The sequence below is a fragment of the Hemicordylus capensis genome, chromosome 4, assembly GCF_027244095.1.
Source record: "Hemicordylus capensis ecotype Gifberg chromosome 4, rHemCap1.1.pri, whole genome shotgun sequence".
Lineage (NCBI taxonomy): Eukaryota > Metazoa > Chordata > Lepidosauria > Squamata > Cordylidae > Hemicordylus > Hemicordylus capensis.
Genome location: NC_069660.1, coordinates 118,975,481 through 118,999,189, shown reverse-complemented (window position 1 = coordinate 118,999,189; position 23,709 = coordinate 118,975,481). Strand labels below are relative to the sequence as shown.

Below are 23,709 nucleotides of genomic sequence, written 5' to 3'. Positions count from 1 at the left end.
CTTTCTCATTACTATCTTCTAGTTCTTTGGGGAAAGCTTTAATAATGTGGTATGGCTGAACTTGAGTTTGTATGAGCAAGAGGAAAGGTCTCCAAATTAAAGGTAGAAACATAAAATTGCAGGGTTAGATAATTGCAATGGACATCTAGTCCTCCTTTACAATAAAATCCTTTATGCCCAGTATCCAGATGGTAGTCTCTGTCAAGTAATGAGCATGATACTGTATTTACTTTACAAGGAAATAGAAACACAAACGAAATCCTGATGAATCATGCAGTTGAGGGGAATTGGGTTGTATCTTCTCCACTTTAAGAGTGTGCACATGAAGCCCCAGGAAATGCAGCCAAGGGATCAGAGCTTGAAGACTGGGTCACTTTGAGACCCAATGCTGATCAAGAATGGGTATACAGCAGGCTAAATCGAGACACACTCTGGGGCTATTCCCACGATCGGGGAAAATCGGGCTAGGAAAGCCTAGCCCGATTTGTCCTGACCGTGGGAACCACTGGGCTCGGCTGCGAGCCCGGTGGTTCTTAGGTGGGTAACATGCGTAGCCCGGGTTTGCGGAGCGAGTGCTCTGCAAAACTGGGCTCCCTGATCGTGAGTAGCTGCGGCGTGGTTCCGTGCCATGGCTACTCACGAGTAGACCCCTGACTGGGAGGCGAAAAGCTGCCTCCTGGCTCCGGGGGTCTCCCGAGTATGCCCTGCGTGCTCGCGCAGGGCATACTGGGGCTTCCGGGGGCTGTGCGGCCCCCGAGCTCCCCAGCCCCGTCTTGGAGGTGGCAATCGTGTGGGCGGCCGATCCGGCCACCCAGGGCTCCCTCCCCGCTTGTGAGCAGGGACAGCGCCCGCTCTTCCCGCTCACCGCCCCAAACTGGGTCTCACAGATTGTGAGACCCCGCCCCCCCACCCTCTCTCTGAGATATGAAGCATATTACAGTCCTTACGTTCAGTTTTGACTCTTCAAGCAAACATGTAGCAATGTTACTTGCTACATCAATTGACACTAGGAATATAGAGATTTTTGCTTTCCCCCCCAGCTGTGGTACATTATTACACACTGTTCTGTTTAGGAGTGTGGAACAATAGCTCTGACTGAGGATTTGTTAGAAACAGACTAGGTTGATTGTACAGGCCACACTTAAAAAAGAGAAATGAAAGCAGCTCGTGTAAGACTGGTAATGGTAAAGAGTGTATATGTCTGCGGGGGGTGGGGGTGGGGAGGAAAGTGTGGGAGTGTCGCAAGCACTTTTCTATGCAGCACTTTTTCCATAAAGAAAACTGCTCACAAGACAGGAAGACTGTTGCCTTTCTGTGTTATAGCAAAATTATGGAAGGGGCTTACATAGCATATCTAACATTTCCTTTGCTTTATTTTACACACATCCTTTATCTGCATGAAAGGTATATGCAAAACTACTCCTAAACCACATTAAAAACATGTTCAATAACAACAATGTTCATCTGATACAGAGAGATTGGGACTACAGATTTTGTAATGCTCTCACTACCATTTCTACTACCTTTAAAACTTTTAAACTCCTGGATGCAGGGGTGAAGAAATGCTGGCTCAGTTTATCAACAAGACAAAATATTTTATTTGTCAAATATTTATACGTTGGTACATTGCTCACCAGGTTTCCCCCCACCCTCACTTGTCAGGTATCATTTTTCACTCATCACAGACCAGTAGAAATGGTGGGGGGCGGGTGTTGGAAGTGAAGGACTTTGCACTGTCTCTTGTTTCAAAGACAGTGGAGGACAGACCAGTGAGTCAGAGGGCTAGAGGGTCAAGACATTGGTCATCCCTTCTCTACTTCTCTGACACTATCCCTTTGGAATGTAGATTGCTACTCTTAGGGACTAACTTCCTTCCTTCCTGCTTTGCACTTCCTTCCTCTCTCTCTTCTCCCTGCACCATGTGTGCAGAGAAGATGCAGAATCCATCTGCATCCAGCTAGATAGATAGATTAGAGATCCTAACTCCTCTCTTTCCTATCTAGAATGGAGTTCTCTAATAAATGCCTTATAAATAAATGGCTTTTGATACTATCGACCATAGTATCCTTCTGGAACGTCTGAGAGTGTTGGGGGTGGGAGGCACTGCTTTGCAGTGGTTCCGCTCCTACCTTTCTGGCAGATTCCAGATGGTGTCACTTGGAGACTGCTGCTCTTCAAAATCTGAGCTTTTATATGGGGTCCCTCAGGGCTCCATACTGTCTCCAATGCTTTTTAATATCTACATGAAACTGTTGGGAGAGATCATTTGGTGCTGGGTGTTATCAGTATGCTGATAACACCCAAATCTATTTCTCCATGTCAACATCATCAGGAGAAGGCATATCCTCCCTGAATGCCTGCTTGGAAGCAGTAATAGGATGGATGAGGGATAACAAACTGAGATTGAATCCAGATAAGACGGAGGTACTTATTGTGCGCGGTCATCACTAGGGAAGCGATATTGATCTACGTGTTCTAGATGGGGTCACACTTCCTCAGAAGGAACAGGTATGCAGTCTGGGAGTGCTTCCGGATCCACACCTCTCCCTGGTTTCCCAGGTTGAGGCAGTGGCCAGAAGCGCTTTCTATCAGCTTCGGTTGATACGCCAGCTGCGTCCGTTTCTTGAAGTTCATGATCTCAAAACAGTAGTACACTTGCTGGTAACCTCCAGACTTGATTACTGCAATGTGCTCTATGTGGGGCTGCCTTTGTACGTAGTCCGGAAACTACAATTAGTACAAAATGCGGCAGCCAGGTTGGTCTCCGGGTCATCTTGAAGAGACCATATTACTCCTGTATTACAGGAGTTGCACTGGCGACCGATAGGTTTCTGGGCAAAATACAAAGTGCTGGTTATAACCTATAAAGCCCTAAACAGCTTAGGCCCACGGTACTTAAGAGAGCATCTTCTTCTGCATGATTCCCATCGTCCACTACGTTCATCAGGGGAGGCTCGTCTGTGGCTACCTTCATGTCGTTTGGTGGCCACCCAGGGACGGGCCTTCTCTGTTGTCACCCGGAGACTTTGGAACGCACTTCCCATGGGAATAAGAGTCTCCCAATCTCTAGTGGCTTTTAAAAGGAGTCTAAAGACTTATCTTTTACCCAAGCTTTTTAGCTTTTTAATTTTTAACTTTTTAGCTTTTTAACTTTTTAATTTTTTAAACTTTTGATTGTTTATTATTTGTTTTAAATTGTTTTTACTATCTGTTTGTTGTGAACCGCCCTGAGACCTTGGGTTAGGGCGGTATAAAAATGTGCTAAATAAATAAAATAAATAATAATTATATATTGATTTAAAACTATGAGCTGGCTCCAAGTTACTTCACTCTCACCATACACGCATGCCTAACTAAATCCGCTGTGTTGTGCCTCTGTGCACTCTGCTATAATTGAAAAAGGGTTTCTCTACCAGAGAGAATTCCCAGCAGGGTGGATATCTGCAGCCCTGCATGAGAGTAAAGTAGTCTAACCCTGCACAATGTTCTTAATATGCTAGAAAAAGGGTTCCCAGGCTATTAAAATAAGTGTACCCCTTCTGTTACAAATCTTTGGATCAGCTATCACACTGTGTATGAGTACAGTTATGAGAGAGGCTACTCCAGCCACTGGCTTACATCCAGACTGGGCCTGCTCAACTCCCCACCCCCAGCTGTTTTTGGACTACCACAATCCCCAGCCACCGTGGCCTATAGCCAGGGATTTTGGGAGTTGTAGGCCGACATCTGCAGGAGGGCCGAAGTTGAGCAGCCCTGATCCAGACTAAGTTACTCATTAGTATTGCCACTGAAATTAATAGGGCAAGTTGCTTGTCCTCTTAATTTCAGTGGGAGTACTCAGTGCTAATTTTCTGAAGCCTGTCAACCAAAGTGTTGAGAGGGGTATGCTGACCTTCAGCACGTAGCCAGCTAATCAGGAGCTGTGAAGGAGGATCTTTACCCTCTCTCTCCCCTTCTGCAGGAGACACATGGCTGAGGATGCATCAGCTTCAAGTTGGGGATCCTCAGAAGTGGAACAAATAGTACAGCAGCATCATGGGAAGGCAGGAGACTCTGAGTACTCCCCCCACCCCAGGAGTCCTTCAAGTACCCCTAGGGGTACTAGTACTCCTTGTTGGGAACCCGCATTCTAGAATATTATTTCTCAAAGGATACCATCACCACCAAGGTATTAGGGAGGACCAGTTAGATGCCTCAAACTGAATTCAAGACATGATGAAAAACTACTTCATATCAAGGCCTAGAATCATCCAGTTTGTCCCAGCTAAAATACTGGGTGGTTCTCCTTACCAATATGGACACGAAGCTCATCCCAAGAAAGCATGCAACCAAGCAATCTAGAGAGACTCTTTTTGAGCAGTCATGGCTCCAGTCTTGATACCCATTAGAAAGTATGTTTACTATACTGTAGAAAAGAAAGAGACATAAACAACATAAGCTAGGATCAGTCAGACAGATGCCTCTCTTCACAGATTGGCTACAAAGAAATCATGAAGAAGGACCCTAAGACATCTACATCCTGAAAATATTTTTCCCCAAGCAATTTCAAAATGTCCAAGATGGTTCTGGCTGATGGTTTCTAGACCAAAGATGACTTGGAGCAGCTCTAGCCAAGCCTTGTAGGCATCAAATAACAGAATGAAGGAGGGAGAGAGAGTTATTGGCCCTGTCTCCTTTTAAATCAAACCTGTCCCACCTCAGTAAGATGCCTACCTCCAGATCCCTGGGCTATTTAGAGCTGGGCAAGTCGTGTATGACATCATCTATCAGAGCTGTGAATCTGCAGAGAGAAAAGCAGTTCTGATTGAATATGCAACTTGTTCCCTGTGTGTGATAGGCAGAATACTGATATAGGAAATTATACGCACACATACAATACGATCGGGTTTCCAGGCTTCTATAATGAAGGTTGAGCCTGTAACACGCCAATAGCCATGTCGAGCAAACTCATCCTATCAGAGTCACTCACTTGCTTTGTCCCCTGCTATCTGAGAAAAGAGGCACGTTTTAAAAGTCTTGATTCTCTTTACTGAGCAGAGGGAGAGCCAACTGGCCCTATCCATACCCAGCACAGCATTCCTGCAGTGGCTGTTGCCTATCAGGGATATGCATGGAACTGGTTTGGAAGCCCTTTATGGGCCTCCGAACCAGTTCAAAAGACTGGCGGTTTGGCTGGATCAAAGGTGGGGGGGGATCTCTTTAAGGACAGGGGGAGGGTGCTCTTACTCCTCCTGCTGCATTTCCCCTGCCGGTGCTGCCTTTTTAAATGGTCCAGCGGAGCAGCAGTGTACCTCCTTGCTGCCCCGGTGCCTCCTTGGACTGGAAGTTGCTGTGGCACATGCGCACGTTGCAACGTGTGCACGCATGTCACGCCCGCTCATGTGCATGTTGTGATTTGTGTATGCACAGCAGCAACTTCCAGTCACTTCTGGTCCAAGGAGGCACCGGGGCAGCAAGGAGGTACGTGCCACCCCACTGGACCGTTGTAAAAGGCAGCGCCCGCGGGGGAAATGCAGCAGGAGAAATAAGAGCACCCTCTCCCATCCTTAAAGAGATTCCTCACACCTTTGAACTGGCAGGTGCCAGTTCCGTGCACACTAGTGTCTATCTTACGTTTCTTTTTTAGATTGTGAGCCCTTTGAGGACAGGGAGCCATTTTATTCATGTATTTAAAACTATTTAAACTGCTTTGGAAACCTTTGTTGAAAAGTAGAACTGAATATAAATATTTGCCATATTCATATTTGTAATAGATACCTATTTCCTGAACTCATTTGAATTACTTCCTGCTACATTTGAAGTTGTGGTTCCATGTTCTTCTTCCTGTCAGCTAAACAAACCCCAAGTGGGAATTGACTCGTATGTATGCCCATATGTTACATCATGATTAATTTAATGTCTGAAACAGCCTTCCTAACCAAATTCCATATTCCAAGCTTTTTTACTGCCTCAACGTTTTTCCAAGGATCAGCTCTGCTGGATCAGGCCCAAGGCCTATCAGTTCAAGCACCCTGTTTCACACAGTGGCCCACCAGATGCCTCTGGAAAGACCACAAGTAAGAGATGAGAGGGCATGCCCTCTTTCTTGCTGTTGCTTGCCTGCAACTGGTATTTAGAGGCTCAGGCATCGTGCCTCTGTGGCTGGAGAATGACCCATAGCCAACAGACTAGTAGCCATTGATAGAGCTGTCTACCATGAATTTGTCCAAGCCCCTTTTAAAGCCATCCAAGCTAGTGGACATCACGACATCCCATGGAAAAGAATTCCATAGATTAATTATGCACTGTGTGAAAAAGTGCTTCCTTTTGTTGGTCCTAAGTTTCCTAACCTTCAGTTTCATGGGATGACCCCTGCTTCTAGTGTTGTGTGTGAGAGAAAAATGTCTCTGTCCACTCTCTCTACTCCATGCATAATTTTATACAACTCACTCGTGTCTCCCCATAGTTGCCTCTTTCCCAAAGAGCCCCAGATGCTGTAGCCTAGCCTCATAAGAAAGATGCTCCAGGCCCCTGATCCTCTTGGTTACCCTCTTCTGCACCTTTTCCAGTTCTACAATATCCTCCTTCACATACAGTGACTAGAACTGTAAGCAGACAATTAATCTAATTGAATCTAATCATTGCAGCCCTAATGATGCTTCATAAGCAAGTCCCCGAGTCCAATGGGACATACACTCAAGTAGTAGTAGAGTAAGTATGTATAGGATTGCAGCCTGATTAAATGCAGAGTTAGGTGCTTCTAGGATGACGGAGTCTGCGTAGGAGCGGGTTCCTAAGCAGATCCCCAGACTTTGCCTGCAGTGCAGACCTATTTACTTTAAGCTCCACTGAGCAGAGTGGGCCTTGTTTCCGCCTTAAGCAAGTGTAGTAAGCTCGTGTCATCCCGCTGCAATCCTACGCATACATAGAAGTTCTGTCGAACTCCCAAGTTACCGCCCATAGGATGGGAATGCGCGGCTGCCTACATCCGAAGACCGATTACTGGACCTTGTTGGATTTTGCTTGAGCAAACTGGAGCCTTTTCTTCAGTTGAGGGGAGCTCGCGCAACCCCCCACTTTGCCCGGCGGGTTTTTGCGCCTTTAAAACCAAGCGACGCACCTGATTGCACAGAAAATCGTCTTAAGGGGCAAGCAGCGCGTGGTGCGATAAAGGTCGTGGCTTCCTCTTCGTCGTCGCGGAACGGCAGCTGCATCCTCCCGGCGAGGCGATTTTTCCGCCGGTCTTCGGGCCCTACCGCTGCTTGGCTTCCAGGCGGCGTGTGTGTCTGCCGAAGTTCCACGTGACGCCTGCTGAGCCTTAGATCTGCCTCGCTTGCGGGCGGCTCTCGCTTTCCATGAGTCCCGCGCCTCTTACTGAGCGCGTAGTCGTGGTGGGCAGAGCACGGGGAGGGAGGGGAGGCGGGGGCGAGCCTCGGCCGCTCTGCACGATGGCCATGAGGTACCTGGGCAAGGGGAGGACGCTGGTGACCAGGTGAGTGGTGGGAGTCGGAGACTGGGGAAGAAGAAAGTTCCCTTAGGTGGCGGGGAGCATTATGAAAGTCTAGGCAGGCTGTCTAGCACGGTTCACTCGAGGTTGGTACTTGGGACGGCAGGGGCTTTCCTAGTCCTAACAAGCTTTGGCAAACTTTGCAGACAGTCGTGATGACCCGCCCCCGCCAAACCCGGAAAGCAAGCCTCAGTAGCACAACTTCTTGTGCTACTGAAGGTCATCATGTTATCAAATTAGCTTTTTTATTTTATTTAAAAAAAATCCAGCCTTGCTTCCCTGCTGCGTCGCTTAACTGTCAGAGTAATCCTACCCATGCTTATTTAGAAAGAAGCCCTACTGTGTTCCATGGGACCTCTTTCATTAGTGTATGTGTTTAGGATTGCAATTGGAGATGCAAAAGTGGGGAGAGGAAAAGAACAGCCATAAATTTGACCCTAACCATCTTTCAAAGTAGCTTCCATTTATATCAGTGGTATATTCCAAAGTAGGATTGCAACCATGCAGTCTGATCCAGTGCATGTGTTCTTGTAAATCTGCACTCAGTGGGGTTTAGTCCCAGATCAGTGTATTATTATTATTATTTTATGCAGTCAGACAGGTGTTATTGACTGGTTTGTTTTATCCAGACATCGAGTCCTTCCCAAGGACCTGGGATGCCAGAATCTTATTGTCAATGTTGTTGCTGTTGTTATAGATATCGTCGCAGAATATAGGCTGTTCCCAGTAAAGCTGCTTTTTGTAATTGGCTGATGGTGATTTCTGTGGCCCCTATGGTGTTGAGGTGCTCTTCAAGGTCTTTTGGAACTGCACCCAGGGTGCCAATTACCACTGGGATTATTTTGGTCTTTTTCTGCCACAGCCTTTCAATTTCAATTTGTAGATCTTTGTATTTGGTGATTTTTTTTCCTATTTCTTTTTCTTCTATTTTGCTATCCCCTGGTATTGCTATGTCGATTATTTTGACTTGTTTTTCTTTCTTCTCGACTACAGTTATATCTGGTGTATTGTGTGGCAGATGTTTGTCTGTTTGTAGTCGGAAGTCCCATAATATTTTTACATCTTCATTTTCTTCAACTTTTTCAATTTTATGGTCCCACCAATGTTTGGCTACAGGTGGCTTGTATTTTTTGCAGATGTTCCAGTGTATCATCCCTGCTAGCTTGTCATGCCTTTGTTTGTAGTCAGTCTGTGCGATCTTTTTACAACAGCTGATTAGGTGGTCCACGGTTTCATCTGCTTCTTTACAAAGGCGGCACTTGCTGTTTGTGGTTGATTTTTTGACTTTTGCTCTTATTGCATTTGTTCTTAGTGCCTGTTCTTGTGCAGCCAATATTAAACCCTCTCTTTCTTTCTTCAAGTTGCCATTCTTAAGCCATTGCCAGGTCTTGGTGATGTCTGATTTTCCACTTATTATTATTATTATTATTAAATTTATATATTGCCTGACACCAAAGGCTCTAGGCTTGCTGCTGCATAGTATGTAGGCTTGCTGCTGCATAGTTCTTGTTAACTTTAGAAAGGCGCAAACACTCTAAATTTGTGCAGATTTCAAAAAATGTGCCCAGAGATCCTTGCTTTGTGTGTTTAGGAGAGGCTAGGTAAAAAGAACAAACTCTGTGTTAGAAAAGACTCCTAGATTCCTGGGTTGTCCTTCACCAAAACTCACATTTTCAGTTCAGTGTTTCATCTTTGGGTTCCATTTGCAGGGTGTTGCTGCAATACTACTTGTTTAGTAAAAAGAGGTGGAGTGTTAGAACAGGGAGTGTAACTGAGAACTGGGGAATTGAGGATGGTGTTTGTCCTGAGGATTTCTTTTGTGGTGTTTCTAGCAACATTGAGAGTAGGAAGTTACTCAATTGGAACAGAACTCTTATGGACAGAGCAAAGTTGAATCTGCTTGTCTCTACTATAGAGCCTTCCTAAACTCTGTGAATGTATTCTGCAACTTACTGGTCAGACTGACATTGGACCTGACCAGATAAGCCTCTGGGAGAGTTTGAGAGCATGAGGAGAAAAATAAGAAACTGTCTTGGTTCTTAGATTCTTGTAGTAGTAAATACTATATATTACACTTAAATATTTGTAGTGGTGATTCTTTTACTTCAGTTCTATATTCTGTTACTTGTGCTGTCTGTGTGCACGATTCTTTCTTTATACAGAGTGAGAGCATGCTGAAGGGCTCTCAATGTAAGACACAAAGGAGACAACCAAGAAAAGGGATGCAAGTGGAAGCAGGGAAAGGCCGGAAGAATATGCGCTTATGTCACGAGCAGGAGTGAAGTCCTAGAAAAAACCAGGGTTTCCTCAGATTTTCCCAACCCTTCTCTACATGTACACTGATCTAGGCTTAGTTACAATGCATAATTTTGTTGTGATGTATGCAGTGAGAGCAAGACTGTAGGAGAATCTGACCAGGAACTGTCACAAATGTGGCAGGTGAATGCTAGAAGGTAGCCTTAATGTGTCTAAAGCTTGTAGATCTTATCAACACAAGATATTGCAGTCAAAGTCCAAAAAGGGGCACACGTGCACCTTGATCTCGGAGCTTCTAATGCAGCATCCAAAGCTGCTCGATCTATCACAGATGCATGTGATCAAACCCTGAGACTGCAAGCCATAAATATGGTCTCTAGTATAAAGATATGTGAAAAACAATTCGAGCTTGAAACAGCCCTTTTGAGTGTTTAAAGCTTGAAACAAAACTATCCCATCTTGAGCTTGAAATGTTTCGAGCACCATCTTGGAGGGCCGTTCTCTGGCGAGAGCTGGGTGGTTTCCAGAAGGCTTCTTAAAATTGCTTTGCACCATGTAGGCTTGGTGTACATTCATATGATCTGGGTTTGGACACTGTCTTGCATAGGATGCTGTTCACACAGCATCGGATGTTATCTTGACCTTACAGGAAACATTTCAACTGATGTATGTCCATCATGAAAAAGTAGCTGATTTTCTGAGGTTTGAGAACAGTTTGCCTCTGTGCCTGCCTGACACAAAAGCAGGTATACAGATAATCAATTTACATATGAATTTCCCCTTATCCTTTTACCTCTAGAGGTGAGATTAACTCTCTACTTTCTGGTTGGGAATAACCCCACCAACAACCAATTCTTAAATTTCCTTTCTCTTGCTTTTTCTCTCACAGCAGTGCCTCGCGCCACCCCACAACCTTGGCGCCCTCTACGTCTCTCTCTTTGGAAGCACCCTGTGTGCAGATCCTGGGGTGGGGTGGGGGCATTGCTGCTTCTCCTCCTTTCTGATTTCCCCCCTCAAAGCCTCAGTGGTGTAAATCCGACAACTCTAACTGGCTTCAAAATGTTAGAGTTAACAGTAGGATTCTACACCACTTCCTCCAGGAGTCTGGAAAGCACCCTGGTCTACTGATTGGGGTTGGTGGGTAGACCAGTCCTCCGAGGTGGGCTGATGTGCTAAGTCCAGAGCGGAAGCCTCTTCTACCCTCCAATGGTGTACCCTCTAACAGGGATTCCCAGAGGTTATTGACTACAACTCCCACAATCCTCAACTGCAGTGGCTTTTTCTTGGGAATTATACAAGTTGTAGTCAACAACCTCTGGGAATCCCTGTTAGAGGGAACACTGCACGCCAGTCCCAATTGGTATTCCAGCTACAGGGTTCCCTGTAAGAAGAATTCCCAGATGTTGACTATAACTACCATAATCCCCAGACAAAGGCTGGGGATTATGGGAATTGTAGTCAACATCTGGGAATCCTTCCTACAGGGAACAGTGACTAACTCTCCCTGGAAAAACAGCCCTCCAAAATGGCACTGAAAATATTCAAAATGTTCCAAGTGTTTTGTTGAAACAGCTAGCTTGGCTGCTGTTTCAATGTAACATTTTGAGCATTTTGTTTGAAGCGTGAAACACAATGCAAAATCAGTTTCATGCACACTTCTACTAGTATAGTCCCAAAGCATTCAGTAGAATGTTTCAATCCTTCAAAACCAGGCGTGGAGGAAGGCTGGCAGTCGCCCATGTTTGGCTGCCACCTCCTGCCCCCCCCCACCTGCCCTTCTCTGGACCTCTTCACTGACCCTGCCTTCTCCCTGATCCCAATTCTGCTTGGATTCTACCCAGCTTAGACTGTGTCTGTCGTCGTCCTCTCCCTACTGACCCCAGTGTGTGTTCTGGACCCAAATGTATTCAGATATCTTGTCCAGCTGTCCTTGCTGTGTCTGTGGATCTCTGAGGTGTTCTGTGGATCTCTGGAGGATAATATACTTAATAAAGCATGCCCCCTTGAAACAGTCATTTAAATAGTCTATTTAACCGAGAGCAGAGGTTAAATAATAGTGCCAAGACACGTGAATCATCTTGCATGTTCTGTGTCATGTGGGAATGCCCTGTGTGCTCATAGTATTCAAGTTTCACTCTGTATCAATGAAATATATATTTTAATTGGATACTTAGGTCTGCGGGTATGACTTGCCTGGGAAACTGCCTGGTTCATTATCACACCTACAAGATCCCAAAGAGGTTTAGTAGTGCCCCCCTCATAGCAAGTGGCTTGCTCCCCACCCACCCCCATTTCTATTTCAGAAATCTAATATGGGATACATTTTGCCCTTTTTGTGTCTCCCCCCCCCCCAGCACTTTCCTGGTGCTGCTACTGCTTGATGGGTTGCAGAATAAGCATTGTATAGGACACCTCCCACTTTTCAAAACAGACCTAAATTTCTTCTGCAGTTGTCTAGCTGTTTTCAGAAATAGAAACTCTGCTTGTTCAGAATCCATCCATATTTAACTCTAGCCCAATTTCTCATGGAAGCTGCAGCTGCTGCTCCTGCAGCGTACTGTTCAAAGCTCTGCAACCTGGGATGCTGGACAGAATTGGGTTAAGTGCTTACTTAGGACGTCCTGGAAGACACTGTTTGCTCTAGTATGGAAGAGCACAGTGAGTCTTTCAGTGTAATATTTTTAGTCATGAGCTAGGTGGCAGCTTGTAGATTTGTTTGGCTAATGCACAACCACAGAGACCTTTGGCTTCAGTCATTCCTGCCTTGGAAGGATGTTTTATAGCAGTAGTGTTTGTGCACCATTACAGAGCCAAATATAGAGAGAAGGTTAAAGGAAATGAGAGAAATTGTTGCTATTAGTCTCTGTTGGTGAGCTCAGGTGTTGACATGCTGGTAAACTGCTGTGAGAATGCCTCCTTTCAGTCAACAGGTTAGGACCAAACTACATGTCACGCAGTGATGTGTAAAGAATGACCTTTTGTTGTGGTAAACTGTGTAAAACTCTAATCAAAGGGACAGAACCCTTATGACCCCCTTCTTTGTTGGAAAGCAGCACTGGGTCAGACCAGCCTATGCTAAACAGCCCCTATTCCTTCCATTTCTTCACAGAAAATTCCCCTGTCCTATTGCTGATTTTCAGGAACGAGACAGACCATTAGAGTCCTATGATTTGCAATAGCATGTCATGTATAGGCTGGACTTCAACCTGAGACTCGTACCAAATGCACTGATACTTCTGTGAAGTAATCTGGAAGTCACTTCGGTCTTCTATTCAAAGAGACCTAGAGAGTATGACATACTAAAGACTTTTCCTTGACTTGGTTTATTGGCAGTTAATGTTTAGTAGCTTTTTTGGAAAAGAGCCATTAAATGCTGTGCAAGATACACAAACAGGCTCCTGTGGCGGCATCATGAAAGAAACTTTTCTTTTGTTGAAGGGAAGTATACCTTAACTTTCTTTAATGAGAAGGTCTCATTCTTTAGACTTGTGTGTTTACACGTACATAGAACAAATCAAGATACACTGAATTTAAATCCTCCATATTTTTGACAGAAGCATGATGGCTCAGATGGATTCAGATTTGAAGGAAAAGGAATCGCTAAAAGAGGATTTAAAGTTCTACTTCATGAACCCATGTGAAAAATACCGAGCCAGACGTCAAATACCATGGAAACTAGGGTTACAGATTCTGAAGATAGTTATGGTTACCACCCAGGTAAAAAATAAATAAATCAGAATTATGTATTGGTTCTCTGTCTATGGATCAGCAAATGAACAGGCTCTAGCATCTTAAAACAATCTAACAAATCTTAATATGACAGATTGTGAACCAGCTGACAAGTCTGTGCCACACCTTCTCTTCTCATGCTCCCAGCAACAGGCAAAGTTTATTTGGTTTAAGCTGCAGCTTCCCATGACATTTGAACTACCTTAGAGTTTTTGGAGTGTAAGTAGAAGGGCAGTTCAGATTAACCATACCCCCATGCAATTAAGGAAAGACATTCCAGGGGAGGGAGATCTATACACTAATGGAGAACTTGCGTCTTTATCGCATGGAGTGAGCTGGTTAGGCAAAGTATTGTGTGAACCAGCTTATGTGGAAAATAATCCAATTTCTAAAATTTCAGTTTTAGAATAAAATGGACAAGGTTTGTGCAAATATGCATGTGAACATATTAAATGTGCACAACTTGGAGTAAAGAACTAATTATCACTCCATATAAGGGTACAATGCATGGGTTTGTTTTTTTAGTAAGTTTGTATTATATTAAAATGGTAACTTTGTCTTTTTGTCTTCATGCTGGATTGCAGAACACTCTAATGTAAGTATGAAGGATGCATTTTGTGTGCTACACTATCAATACCAGAAGGTTCCATACTTCCTTTGTTCTGTCTTTTCCATCCCATGCCCTCCACAATATGTTTGTAACTTTTTAAAAAAAACAACCTCATTAGCAGGAAGTCATCAAAAGTGTCTGCAGAAATAGTTCTTGAGAGGGAACAAGTTATAATAATTCGAACTACAGAAGTCACTATCCTGATTCTCTGCAGTCTTTACCATAGACACCCTACCTCCTGCACCATTACATGGTGATATAGAGAAACAAGTGCCACAGTGGGCTTGACAGGTTTCTTGCATTACTCTTGAACAAATCTGTAACCAGCAGCTTTAATTTGTCCATTTTAAAGACCACCTATAGGACTATTTTTGTATCTCATTTAAAAATCAAATCAAATCCACCAAGCATTTTAGAATTAATGTAATAAAATTAATATAAAACATACTTGGTGTATTTTTTTTTAAAAAAAATCTGTTTAGGCATGGGTTAAAACAAATTGATTCTGAACCTGGTCTGACTTGACTGATTTCCTCTCCCCCAGCATACATCAATAAAGTTAGAATTTGGAGGGAGGAATGCTGCCCCTCCTGGATGTACATGGAAATGAGGCTCTGCTTAGCACACTTCCTAAACTTTTGTTACCCCCACACCCTGCTTGAAATGGGATATTTCTCTTGAACTTAGAGCTGTAAAGCTATGCATATTCAGGCCATCTTTCTACATCTCAAGTTGGGTAGCTGTACCACCTATTTACCAGTTTGTAAGTGCAGGAAAGATGTAAAATGCATTAACTGTGATATCAGAATAGTGCTTCTTGACAAAATAACTGGAAGCCAGAAGTAATAAAGCTGCCTATTTTGGGAGCTAGCATTAGTGTCTTGATTTTTGTCACAAAAATGGTGATGTACTGTAGAGAACAGACAAAAATAGTCTTCTCCATCTACTCTTATTGTCTTGCATAATCACTGATGAGTTCCTCCATGAAATGCATTCATCTACGCTCTGTACAAATAATGGAGATACTGAAGCTGTTGATAGGATCCTTAAGCCTTCACTGTCACCACTGAAATAATTTTGGATTAAATAGTGAAAAACAGATCTAGGCTTTCCTCTGTTTACTGGTAAATAAGCTGGTTGTCCATGGGCTGTATACTTCTTGACTTTGTTCCCTTTAACTCCTCATAAAGCTGTTGATAAATGTTGAAACAGATGTATAAAACATTTCTTGCCTTTACTAAAATGAAAGTGGCAATCTTAATTCCCTTCAGCTCTTATTATTAGTGTTTTTCCAGATTGGGTGGGTAGCTTCCTTGAGTTAGGAAGGAGCTCCTGCTTTGTGTGCCTAGGGTCCGTGGCACCTCCTGTTAAAAGGACCTTGAGTAACAGCCCTGGGAAAAATCTCTGCCTGAGACCCTTGAGAACCTTCTACAAGGCAGAGTCTAGGTATAACTGCGCTAGGTGGACTGATTGTCTGATTGGATATATTACAGTTTCTATATAGTGTGTGATCTAGGTAGGTTTTTAAAGCATGGAGTTTGCTTATTATGGTTAACTGTAAAGATTTTGTAATAAGGTAAATATCGTTCTTTAAAACATTACACCCAACCGTGGACAAAACTTGACTTTTTTAAAATGCCAGTCACTAATTATTTCCAATAATCAAATGGCTCATTTCCAAGTTGATACAAAATATCTGATCCATTGCCTATGTCATTAATATGTAATGGCCCTCTTGCTGCTTAGGTTAGATTCATGATTGTCATTCTTGCCCAAAAGCTATGAAAGGCCAGTTGTTTCCTTCTGCACTTGCCAGATATTGAGCTTCATTTGTCAGGCTATTCCATCCTCAAATGTCCTAAAGCCAATGGTAGAAATGTGTGTTCAGTCTCATCCTTTTCCAGCCTTAGCACTGGTTTCTCCCCTGTATGTCAGGGCTCAAAGGGCAAAGCTTTCAGTGGAGACATGGACTACAATGAATATCAATGTACCACTTTTTATCAAAGTTCTCAAAGTGGTTTACATTTAAAGAAAAATGGAAGGAGTTGTTTAATCTTACTTTACTACAGTGATAGACTAGCCAAAGAGACCAATTTCCACTCTCCAGCCATGGCTTTTCCTATAGCAGAAGTCAGAGTTGTGTCTAGCGCCGGGGAACCTGCAGGTGTGGGAGAAAGCAAGTGAGAGGGATTACAAGGAGGAAGGATTAAAGCCTCTATGCACCTGCCGTATCCCTGCTGTAACTTGTGCCCTTCAAGCCCCGAGTTTCAGAGACGATGCAGAGGCTAAGCTTTGAAGACAAGAGATTGAGATGCAATGTATAGTTCTGTCTCTAATGCCAGTTGAGTTGAATAAATAATTCTATGCTAGTAGGTATATGCCTCTTGACAGCTCTTTATTTTTCACCAGTTTTTAATATAGCTCTAACACTGATCTAATGTGATATGCATGCTATGTACAGTATTAAGTTGAATTACTGTGTGAATCACATGGTAAATAGCTAATGCAGGTACAGTTTAAAGTAATCATAGGTGCATACATGAATGTGAGGGGTGCTTTCTGTATACTTGAGGTTCAGTGAGGTGGTAAAAAAGAAATATTCTACTATGAACTCTGTTAGAGCACTTGTATTTTAATAATGACACTGCACAACTTAAACACTGTGAAGTTTAATATATGTTAATGAGTGAAACAGTGCACCACTTCTTCTTGTTTTCCCCCTTAAGCTTATCCTTTTTGGTTTGAGCAATCAGTTGGTGGTTTCCTTCAAAGAGGAGAACACAGTTGCTTTCAAGCACCTGTTTCTGAAAAATTACTCTGGTGTTGATGAAGATGACTACAGCTGCAGTGTATATACACAGCAAGATGTCTCTGACAGTATCTTTTTTGCAGTAACTCGGGTAAGTAAATTCATGGTATCTGCACACAGAGATGGATTGCAGATGCCTTACTGTGAAAACCCAACATAGTTAACACAGTGAGCAGTTTATCATTTTTAGAGTTTACACTTGGGATGCTTGTATCTACAAACTGATGTCTGGGATTATGCTGGAGATGAGGTAACTGCTTTTCTCCATTAGTCTGGTGTGGCACCTGTCTTCCAGTAGTTTCTAATCTCTTCTAGAACTTGCATGCCTCTTGTAATTTGGCTGGTTGAGTGTTCAAAAGCCATGCCAAGGCTAAAGCAGCACCCTAGCCATCCTGCTGTTGGAAGGCAGCAATTGACTTTTCTGTTAACTCATAATGTTCTAATTGCAATTGACAGTCTTGTTTGTAAACAAACTTTTCAGACAGATGGGATTTGCTTTCAGATAAATGGCAGGGGGAGCGGGATAGAAATAGCTTAGGCATCAGTAATGCAGGAGCTTTTGACTATATTGCTACTAATAGAGGTTGAGATGCTCTCCTTCTTAGCTTATAGAACTGGTTTCCCAGAGCTTGGCATTCTGTGTCTGGTTATGTGTCTAAATCTGCCATCTCTAGTTTGTGGCTACAGAGAAGGGCATCTCTTCTACTTATCACAAGTGGCATAATCCAGAGGGAAAGGTGCTGTTAACCTTCCTTGAGAAAATACTTTGGTTTAGCCATCATGGGGACTGTTATTCTTGTTTTGTATGTTGCTTTGTAACTAGTACCGACAATTGAAGAATATATCACTGGGTACGCTTGGTTATGAGCAAGATGAAGATGGCTTACAGATCTGTAAACAGCAATACAGAAAAGGCACAATGCTTCCTTCCAACGGCACACTGAATATAGACAGTACTATTGAAACAGGTATAGTGTTTACCTCTAGAAAAGTCTGGTTGCTTTATTTAGGAAGGAGAAATTGTATTGTTTCAGTGCAAAGAGCTGCTGAGGAGACATGTGGTGTAGGGAAGCCATCAGAATGCTAGTTTGCTTTTCCTTTTAAATGGTAACATGACTATGACACACAACAGCTTTGTGGCATCCTGGATATCTGCATAGCTGCTGTATAACAGGAATCAACACACCTTCCTATTTCTAGACATATTGTGCTCTCATTTAAAGAACATAGTACTGGAATAAGTCCTGGGAACCTTTTTAAAGGCATGGATGTTATCTTGTCGTGGGTCTAAAGATGTTGTTAAAATATAATGTGAAAATCGTGGCCCACTTGCTGCTGATCAAGAAGGGCTGCAAACGTGTGTGTGTGTGTGTGATGAGCTTAATTGATAACACTATGAAGTCATTCACATGACTTGGCAGGTATGGGGGAAGGCTGGTTAAACACACCTCCGCCCCGCCCCCAATGAGTGATTGACTGTTTCTGGGAGTGCGGATTGTGCTCCCAGATGATCCATGCTGTGTGCTGCAGCACAGAGCTCCGGAGGCCAGGATGATGCTTCCTGGCTTCCGGATATCCCACCATGCACTGTGCAACATGTGCAATGCATTGGGGGATTCCCCCAGGAGACAGGTGCTCAAGGTGCCTGTCTCTGTGTCTGTTGGGGTGAAACATAGCCCCAGTGAACGCACAGTCCTGGAGCCGAGATTAAGGGCTTGCTTGAGCACTTAACCCCTGCCTAAGAGCCAGGCTTAAAAGTGGGGCTAGGTGGTGGTGCCCTGCTGGGAGTGGACCTGATCTTGGTGGTTCTCACACACAGCCTAACCCAGGCTGGGCTTCCCTAGCCTGGGTTAGGGTGCATGTGAGAAATGCCTCTCTCAGCTTGATTTCTAATGCAAGATAGTTTCCTGAGGCAATTAAATGCTATAATTTGCAAGAACTGGTTCCAGGAGTGTTACAGATTTGAGGAAGCGAGTCCTTATTGTCTGGCAGATCCCCTCTCAGAAGTGTTGTACCTCTTGATCATATTTGCACCTGTGTCATCTGCAGGTAAAACTTGTAGTGAACATGTGAGTCCATATAGATGACTGTTTTGCTTCTGATGGGTAATAAAATCCTTCTTGCCTCTTCACAGGAAGGTCCAGGTGACCAAACTCATTACCTTGAGGGTAGTTTGGTTATCTGTCTAGACTAGCAAAAATATGAACTGGCTCTGAGGATTGCATCTGGTTCTTGTGGTGGTCTGTCACAACCACAAGAGCTTTTGAAATGCACCCTACTCAGATGTCATGGTGTTGCATGAAAATCCTGATCTCCTGTTTAACTAACTAAAGAGGAGGCAGATTGTGGGATAGATACATACAAGGTGTGCTTGTACAGAATTCTGCACTGTCCAGCACTATTTATTAATGGCAATTGCTCTTTCATGGATTCAGAAGAGTAAACATTAAAAAAGTGTGTCTGCTAGGACATTCTGCCACTTCTGCAATATGCTACAATAGGTTATTGCTGAACACTTTATCCTGGAGCACAAGAAAATGGCTTTAGATTGTTTTGCTGAAGCATTCTGTATATGCTTACTTGGAAGAAAACCCCCCTAAGATCAACAAGATACTCCCAGGTATGTGTCTATAGAAGTGAAGCTCTATATTATATAACATGGTCTTGAAAGCAATTAGGGGATAAAAGCGTGCATTTGTTTGTCTTAGAATGTATTCGCCTAGACCCACAGGAACTGGCTACTAAGGAAATAAGTGATTTGAAAAATGAAGAATTCTTCAGACTTGATTTTTACAGGTAAACTGATGTTTTGGAAATCTCTCCCTCCTTTTTATTTATTCCTTTAAAAAAGGAATAAATTATAATGCCTTCTCTTTCTCAAACTAACCAGGCTTATAGAAGTTGAAATCTCTTTTAAACTAAAAGGCATTGATCTGCAAACCATTCGAGCCCGTGAACTGCCTGACTGTTATGAATTTGAAAATACTGTAAGTGCTCTTTTTTCTACACATAGAAAATATATACAGTTTTTAGTATGATGGGTTGCTTTTGTTCTCCAGTCAAATATGCTGTAGCTAGAATGGCCTAGAAAGGGAAATAGCATCTAATCACTTGTTCTACTTCAACATTTAATTGGAAATCCTAATTTTTTTAGTACAAGATATTGGAATATTTTCTATTTTTTTCCTTTTTTATTCTATTTTGTGGCAGTGTAGTTCATTTATATCATCAGTCAGAGTTCATATGCTAATCAACTTGCTTTAATGCAATATTATGTAGTTAGTGCCCCTTGCTACGTTTTGCAAAGTACGCCTCTTGTTCTTTTGTCCTGCTGTCAGGAGATTTTCTTATATGTATATAACCCTTAGAGGCAGCTTGGCAAAATGAAGGTATGATCCACTTCGCCTCCCTCTCCTTTGGTATCCCTCTCCTTTGGTAGGAACTATTAATTGGATGGTTGATTAATTGGATCCTAGCTGCAAAGAGCTGCCATGATTTAGAAGGCAGGATGAATTGGTACCCATTTATTGCTGCTTTCTCCTGGCTGCAGCACTTTCAGGATAGTGATTTGAATCAATCTGTGCGTTAGTTATAAAGCTTAAAATATCTGACAACTTTCTTGTTATCTGTAAGGCTTTTTTGTGATATATTGCTTCAAGTAGGAGAACTAAAAAAGAATACGTACATTATGCCAACAGATCACTTTTAACAACAAAGCTCACAGTGGTAAAATGAAAATATTTTTTGATACTGATGCTGATATTCAAGAATGCAAAGACTGGAATATATCTGGCTCTAGTAAGTACATCTGTGCGTATGAGAAGCTACTAGGTGTATATGTACATATTCAGAGATAAAAACCTGAGGTTTCTGGATTCTCATTTCTTGGTTGGGGAGTGGGGTTAGCAGCAGCTGCCTTACGGCAACTGGCGAATCGAACACATTTATTTATTTATTTTTGCTGGTGCCCTTGAGCATGTGAGTCTGATGCCGTATCTGACAAAGGTGACTCTTCTGACATATCTGTGCCAGTGAGAGATCGTAAGTCCATTTGTTGTCAAAGCATACACAGCTCCCACAGACTGAGCACACTAGCACAGCAGTCTGATTCCATTTTAGGCATTTGTCAGCTCTGTGGTTTAAGGAATAGGCCATACAATGGGGTGTGTGTAACTCAGTTGACAGAAATTTGGTATAATTGTTCTAAGACTAAGTGATCCCTTTTCTGCATACTAATTAGTTTAATCTTATTTGCTAGCCTCCCCATAACAAATTGTTCTTTGGTGGTTCACAACACAACATTGAATATCCAATAAAAATACATAAAACACAACATACAAAATGTATGCATTCTATTCCATTTCTATACTACCTTTTATTAAAATAATCCCAAAGTAGTTTATAATTAAAACAATGCACAATTAAAATAAAAATTAAAAGTACAAGTATGAAATATAAAAATATATCCATTAAATCACAACACAAGAAAATAACAGTACAAAACATTTTTAAAAGTGTTTTTTTTTAAAAAAAAAGCTTGAGTGAACAGAAAGGTCATCACCTGGCATTTAAAAAAACAAAGTGATGGCACCAAGTGAGCCTCTCTGGGGAGGCTACTGTAGAGAGCCACCTCCGAAAAGGCCCTCTCCCTAGTAGCCACCCTCCTCACCTTGTTTATCAGGGGCACTTAGAGCAGTGCCGCTAAAGAAGATCTTAAGGTCAGAGTCAAGACATATGGGGGAAGGTGCTATAGTGGATTAAAGCCTTTGCCTCAGAGCAGCTCACGTGAGGGGAAAAATGCTTATTCATCCCTGATGAGCTGCATGGCTGGGCTTCTCATAAAACAAATCTATATTTCCGGTAGAATCAAAATGTTGCCACCACCACCCCTCTTAACAACAGAGCTTGAACCTTCCTGGGCTTGGAGTGGAATCCCAGGGAAAACTCTCTTTATCTTGCTATTGGATAAGTACAAAAACCTTCCACGTGTAGGTCTACACATGATTAAAAAAACTGATGGTTGCTGAGCGCTTGAGGATGTGTTTGCACCAGAGATATCCCCTTTCCTCCCTCCCTTTCTCTGCTGCTATAGGTCCAAGGGCGTCTGACGGATGGATGTTATCTTGACCCACATGACTCCAAGAGGCAGGACAATGTAAGTCAGAAAGGTTTTAAGTTCGGGAGTAGCAGGCTCCTCCCCAGTCCTTTCGCCCCTTTCGACCAACCGTCGCAGGCAGGGACAGGGGGTCAAGGGCTCATCGCCCCTACTGGGGCAGAGCCAGAGCTTCTAGACAGCAGTTTGGGAACCGGGCCTCCTTCTCATTCCAATCCAAGCAAAAACAGCAGGCATGATAGGGCGGGAGCACACCTCAGACTTCAGGGCGTGAGGATCTTTTGGTACCTGGACGACCTTCTTCTTCAGTTGAAGTCAAGCCGGTCTGCCCTGCTGGACCTACAGACCACCCTCCCCACACTCAACACTCACGGGTTCGTCATAAGCAAGGCAAAGAGTCAACTGGTACCAGCGCACCAGATTCTCCACCTAGGAGTCCTGATAGACACTCAGCTGGACAAGCTCTTCCTGTCTCGGGACCGAAGACATACCCTGGAAGCAGAAGTACGCCAGGTCCTGAAATCCAACCGCACTCCCATCATGGCCCTGTCCAGACTCCTAGGCCTGATGGTAGCGAGCCTACAGTCCATGCCTTGGGGACGTTTCCACCTGAGGCCCCTGCAGTGGTTCCTCCTCCCTTTTCATGCAGACATAGCAGTCAAGTCCAGCAGACGGTTGAGCCTTCCCCAAGAGGTTCGGCATTCCCTTCAGTGGTGGATCACCGCCCCACACTTATCGGTGGGAAAGGAGTTCCTAGACTCCCCCAGGATCATCGTGACTACAGACGCCAGCAGAAGGGGATGGGGAGCTCACTGTCAGCACCTCTCTGCACAGGGAAAATGGTCGGCAGAGGAACGCCAACACAGTATAAACTGGCTAGAACTCAGAGCCATTCGCCAAGCCTTACAGGAGTTTGAGGCCTCTCTGCTTCACCGCCATGTGCTGATCCGCATGGACAATACCACGGCGAAGGCTCACGTGAATCAACAAGGAGGCACCAGGTCCCGGTCCCTCCAGGCGGAGACAACGTTACTGTTCCACTGGGCAGAACTCCACATAGCATCCTTGAGGGCGCACCACATGCAAGGAGATCTGAATACTGTAGCGGACTGGCTGAGCCGCTCGGACCTCCTCCCAGGGGAGTGGCGCCTGCATCCGGAGGTCTTTCTGTTCATCACGGAACGCTTCGGGTTTCCTCTAGTTGGACCTATTTGCAACACCTGCCAACTCTCATCTACCCCGCTTCTTCACGAGGTTTCCCTGTCGCCAGGCGGAAGCAGTGGACGCCCTCTCGGTCCCATGGCCGCGGGGCCTCCTCTATGCCTTCCCTCCCACCCCTCTGCTGGCAAGGGTCCTTCGCAGAGTAAAACTCCTTTGAGCCCAGATTGTCCTGGTGGCCCCGTACTGGCCACGGAGGCCACGGTTTGCAGAGCTTCTCAACCTTGCTTCTGAACCTCACCTGCCACTGCCTGTTCGACCAGATCTTCTACAGCAGGGTCCAGTTTCTCATCCGGATCCAGGCTGGTTAAAGCTAGCCGCTTGGAAACTGAACGGCGCCTCCTGAAGCGCCATGGATACCTGGCATCAGTCCTGAACACTATGCTAGCTTCCAGACGTTCATCCACCAACCGGATATATCAATCTACGTGGAGAGCCTTCCTCCACTGGTCAGGCCGTCATGGGGTCCCGAGAGGCTCGGCCTCCCT

General features: G+C 44.0%; 1 protein-coding gene across 2 annotated transcripts in view; it reads left to right on the top strand.

Annotated features, from left to right (window-relative positions):
* The first annotated feature begins 7,131 nt into the window (after positions 1 to 7,131).
* The window catches only part of MCOLN2 (mucolipin TRP cation channel 2), a 34,697-nt gene continuing 18,119 nt past the window's right edge, over positions 7,132 to 23,709 (top strand). Inside the window, exons 1-7 of one of the 2 annotated variants that reach the window (XM_053242794.1) lie at positions 7,132 to 7,471; positions 13,300 to 13,459; positions 16,808 to 16,981; positions 17,714 to 17,858; positions 19,599 to 19,686; positions 19,781 to 19,877; positions 20,589 to 20,688. In XM_053242794.1, the coding sequence (XP_053098769.1) occupies positions 7,335 to 7,471; positions 13,300 to 13,459; positions 16,808 to 16,981; positions 17,714 to 17,858; positions 19,599 to 19,686; positions 19,781 to 19,877; positions 20,589 to 20,688 (901 nt within the window). In that variant the 5' untranslated portion in view covers positions 7,132 to 7,334. Of the gene's footprint in view, positions 7,472 to 13,296; positions 13,460 to 16,807; positions 16,982 to 17,713; positions 17,859 to 19,598; positions 19,687 to 19,780; positions 19,878 to 20,588; positions 20,689 to 23,709 lie in introns of both variants that reach the window. The other variant, XM_053242792.1, reaches the window with a different exon arrangement.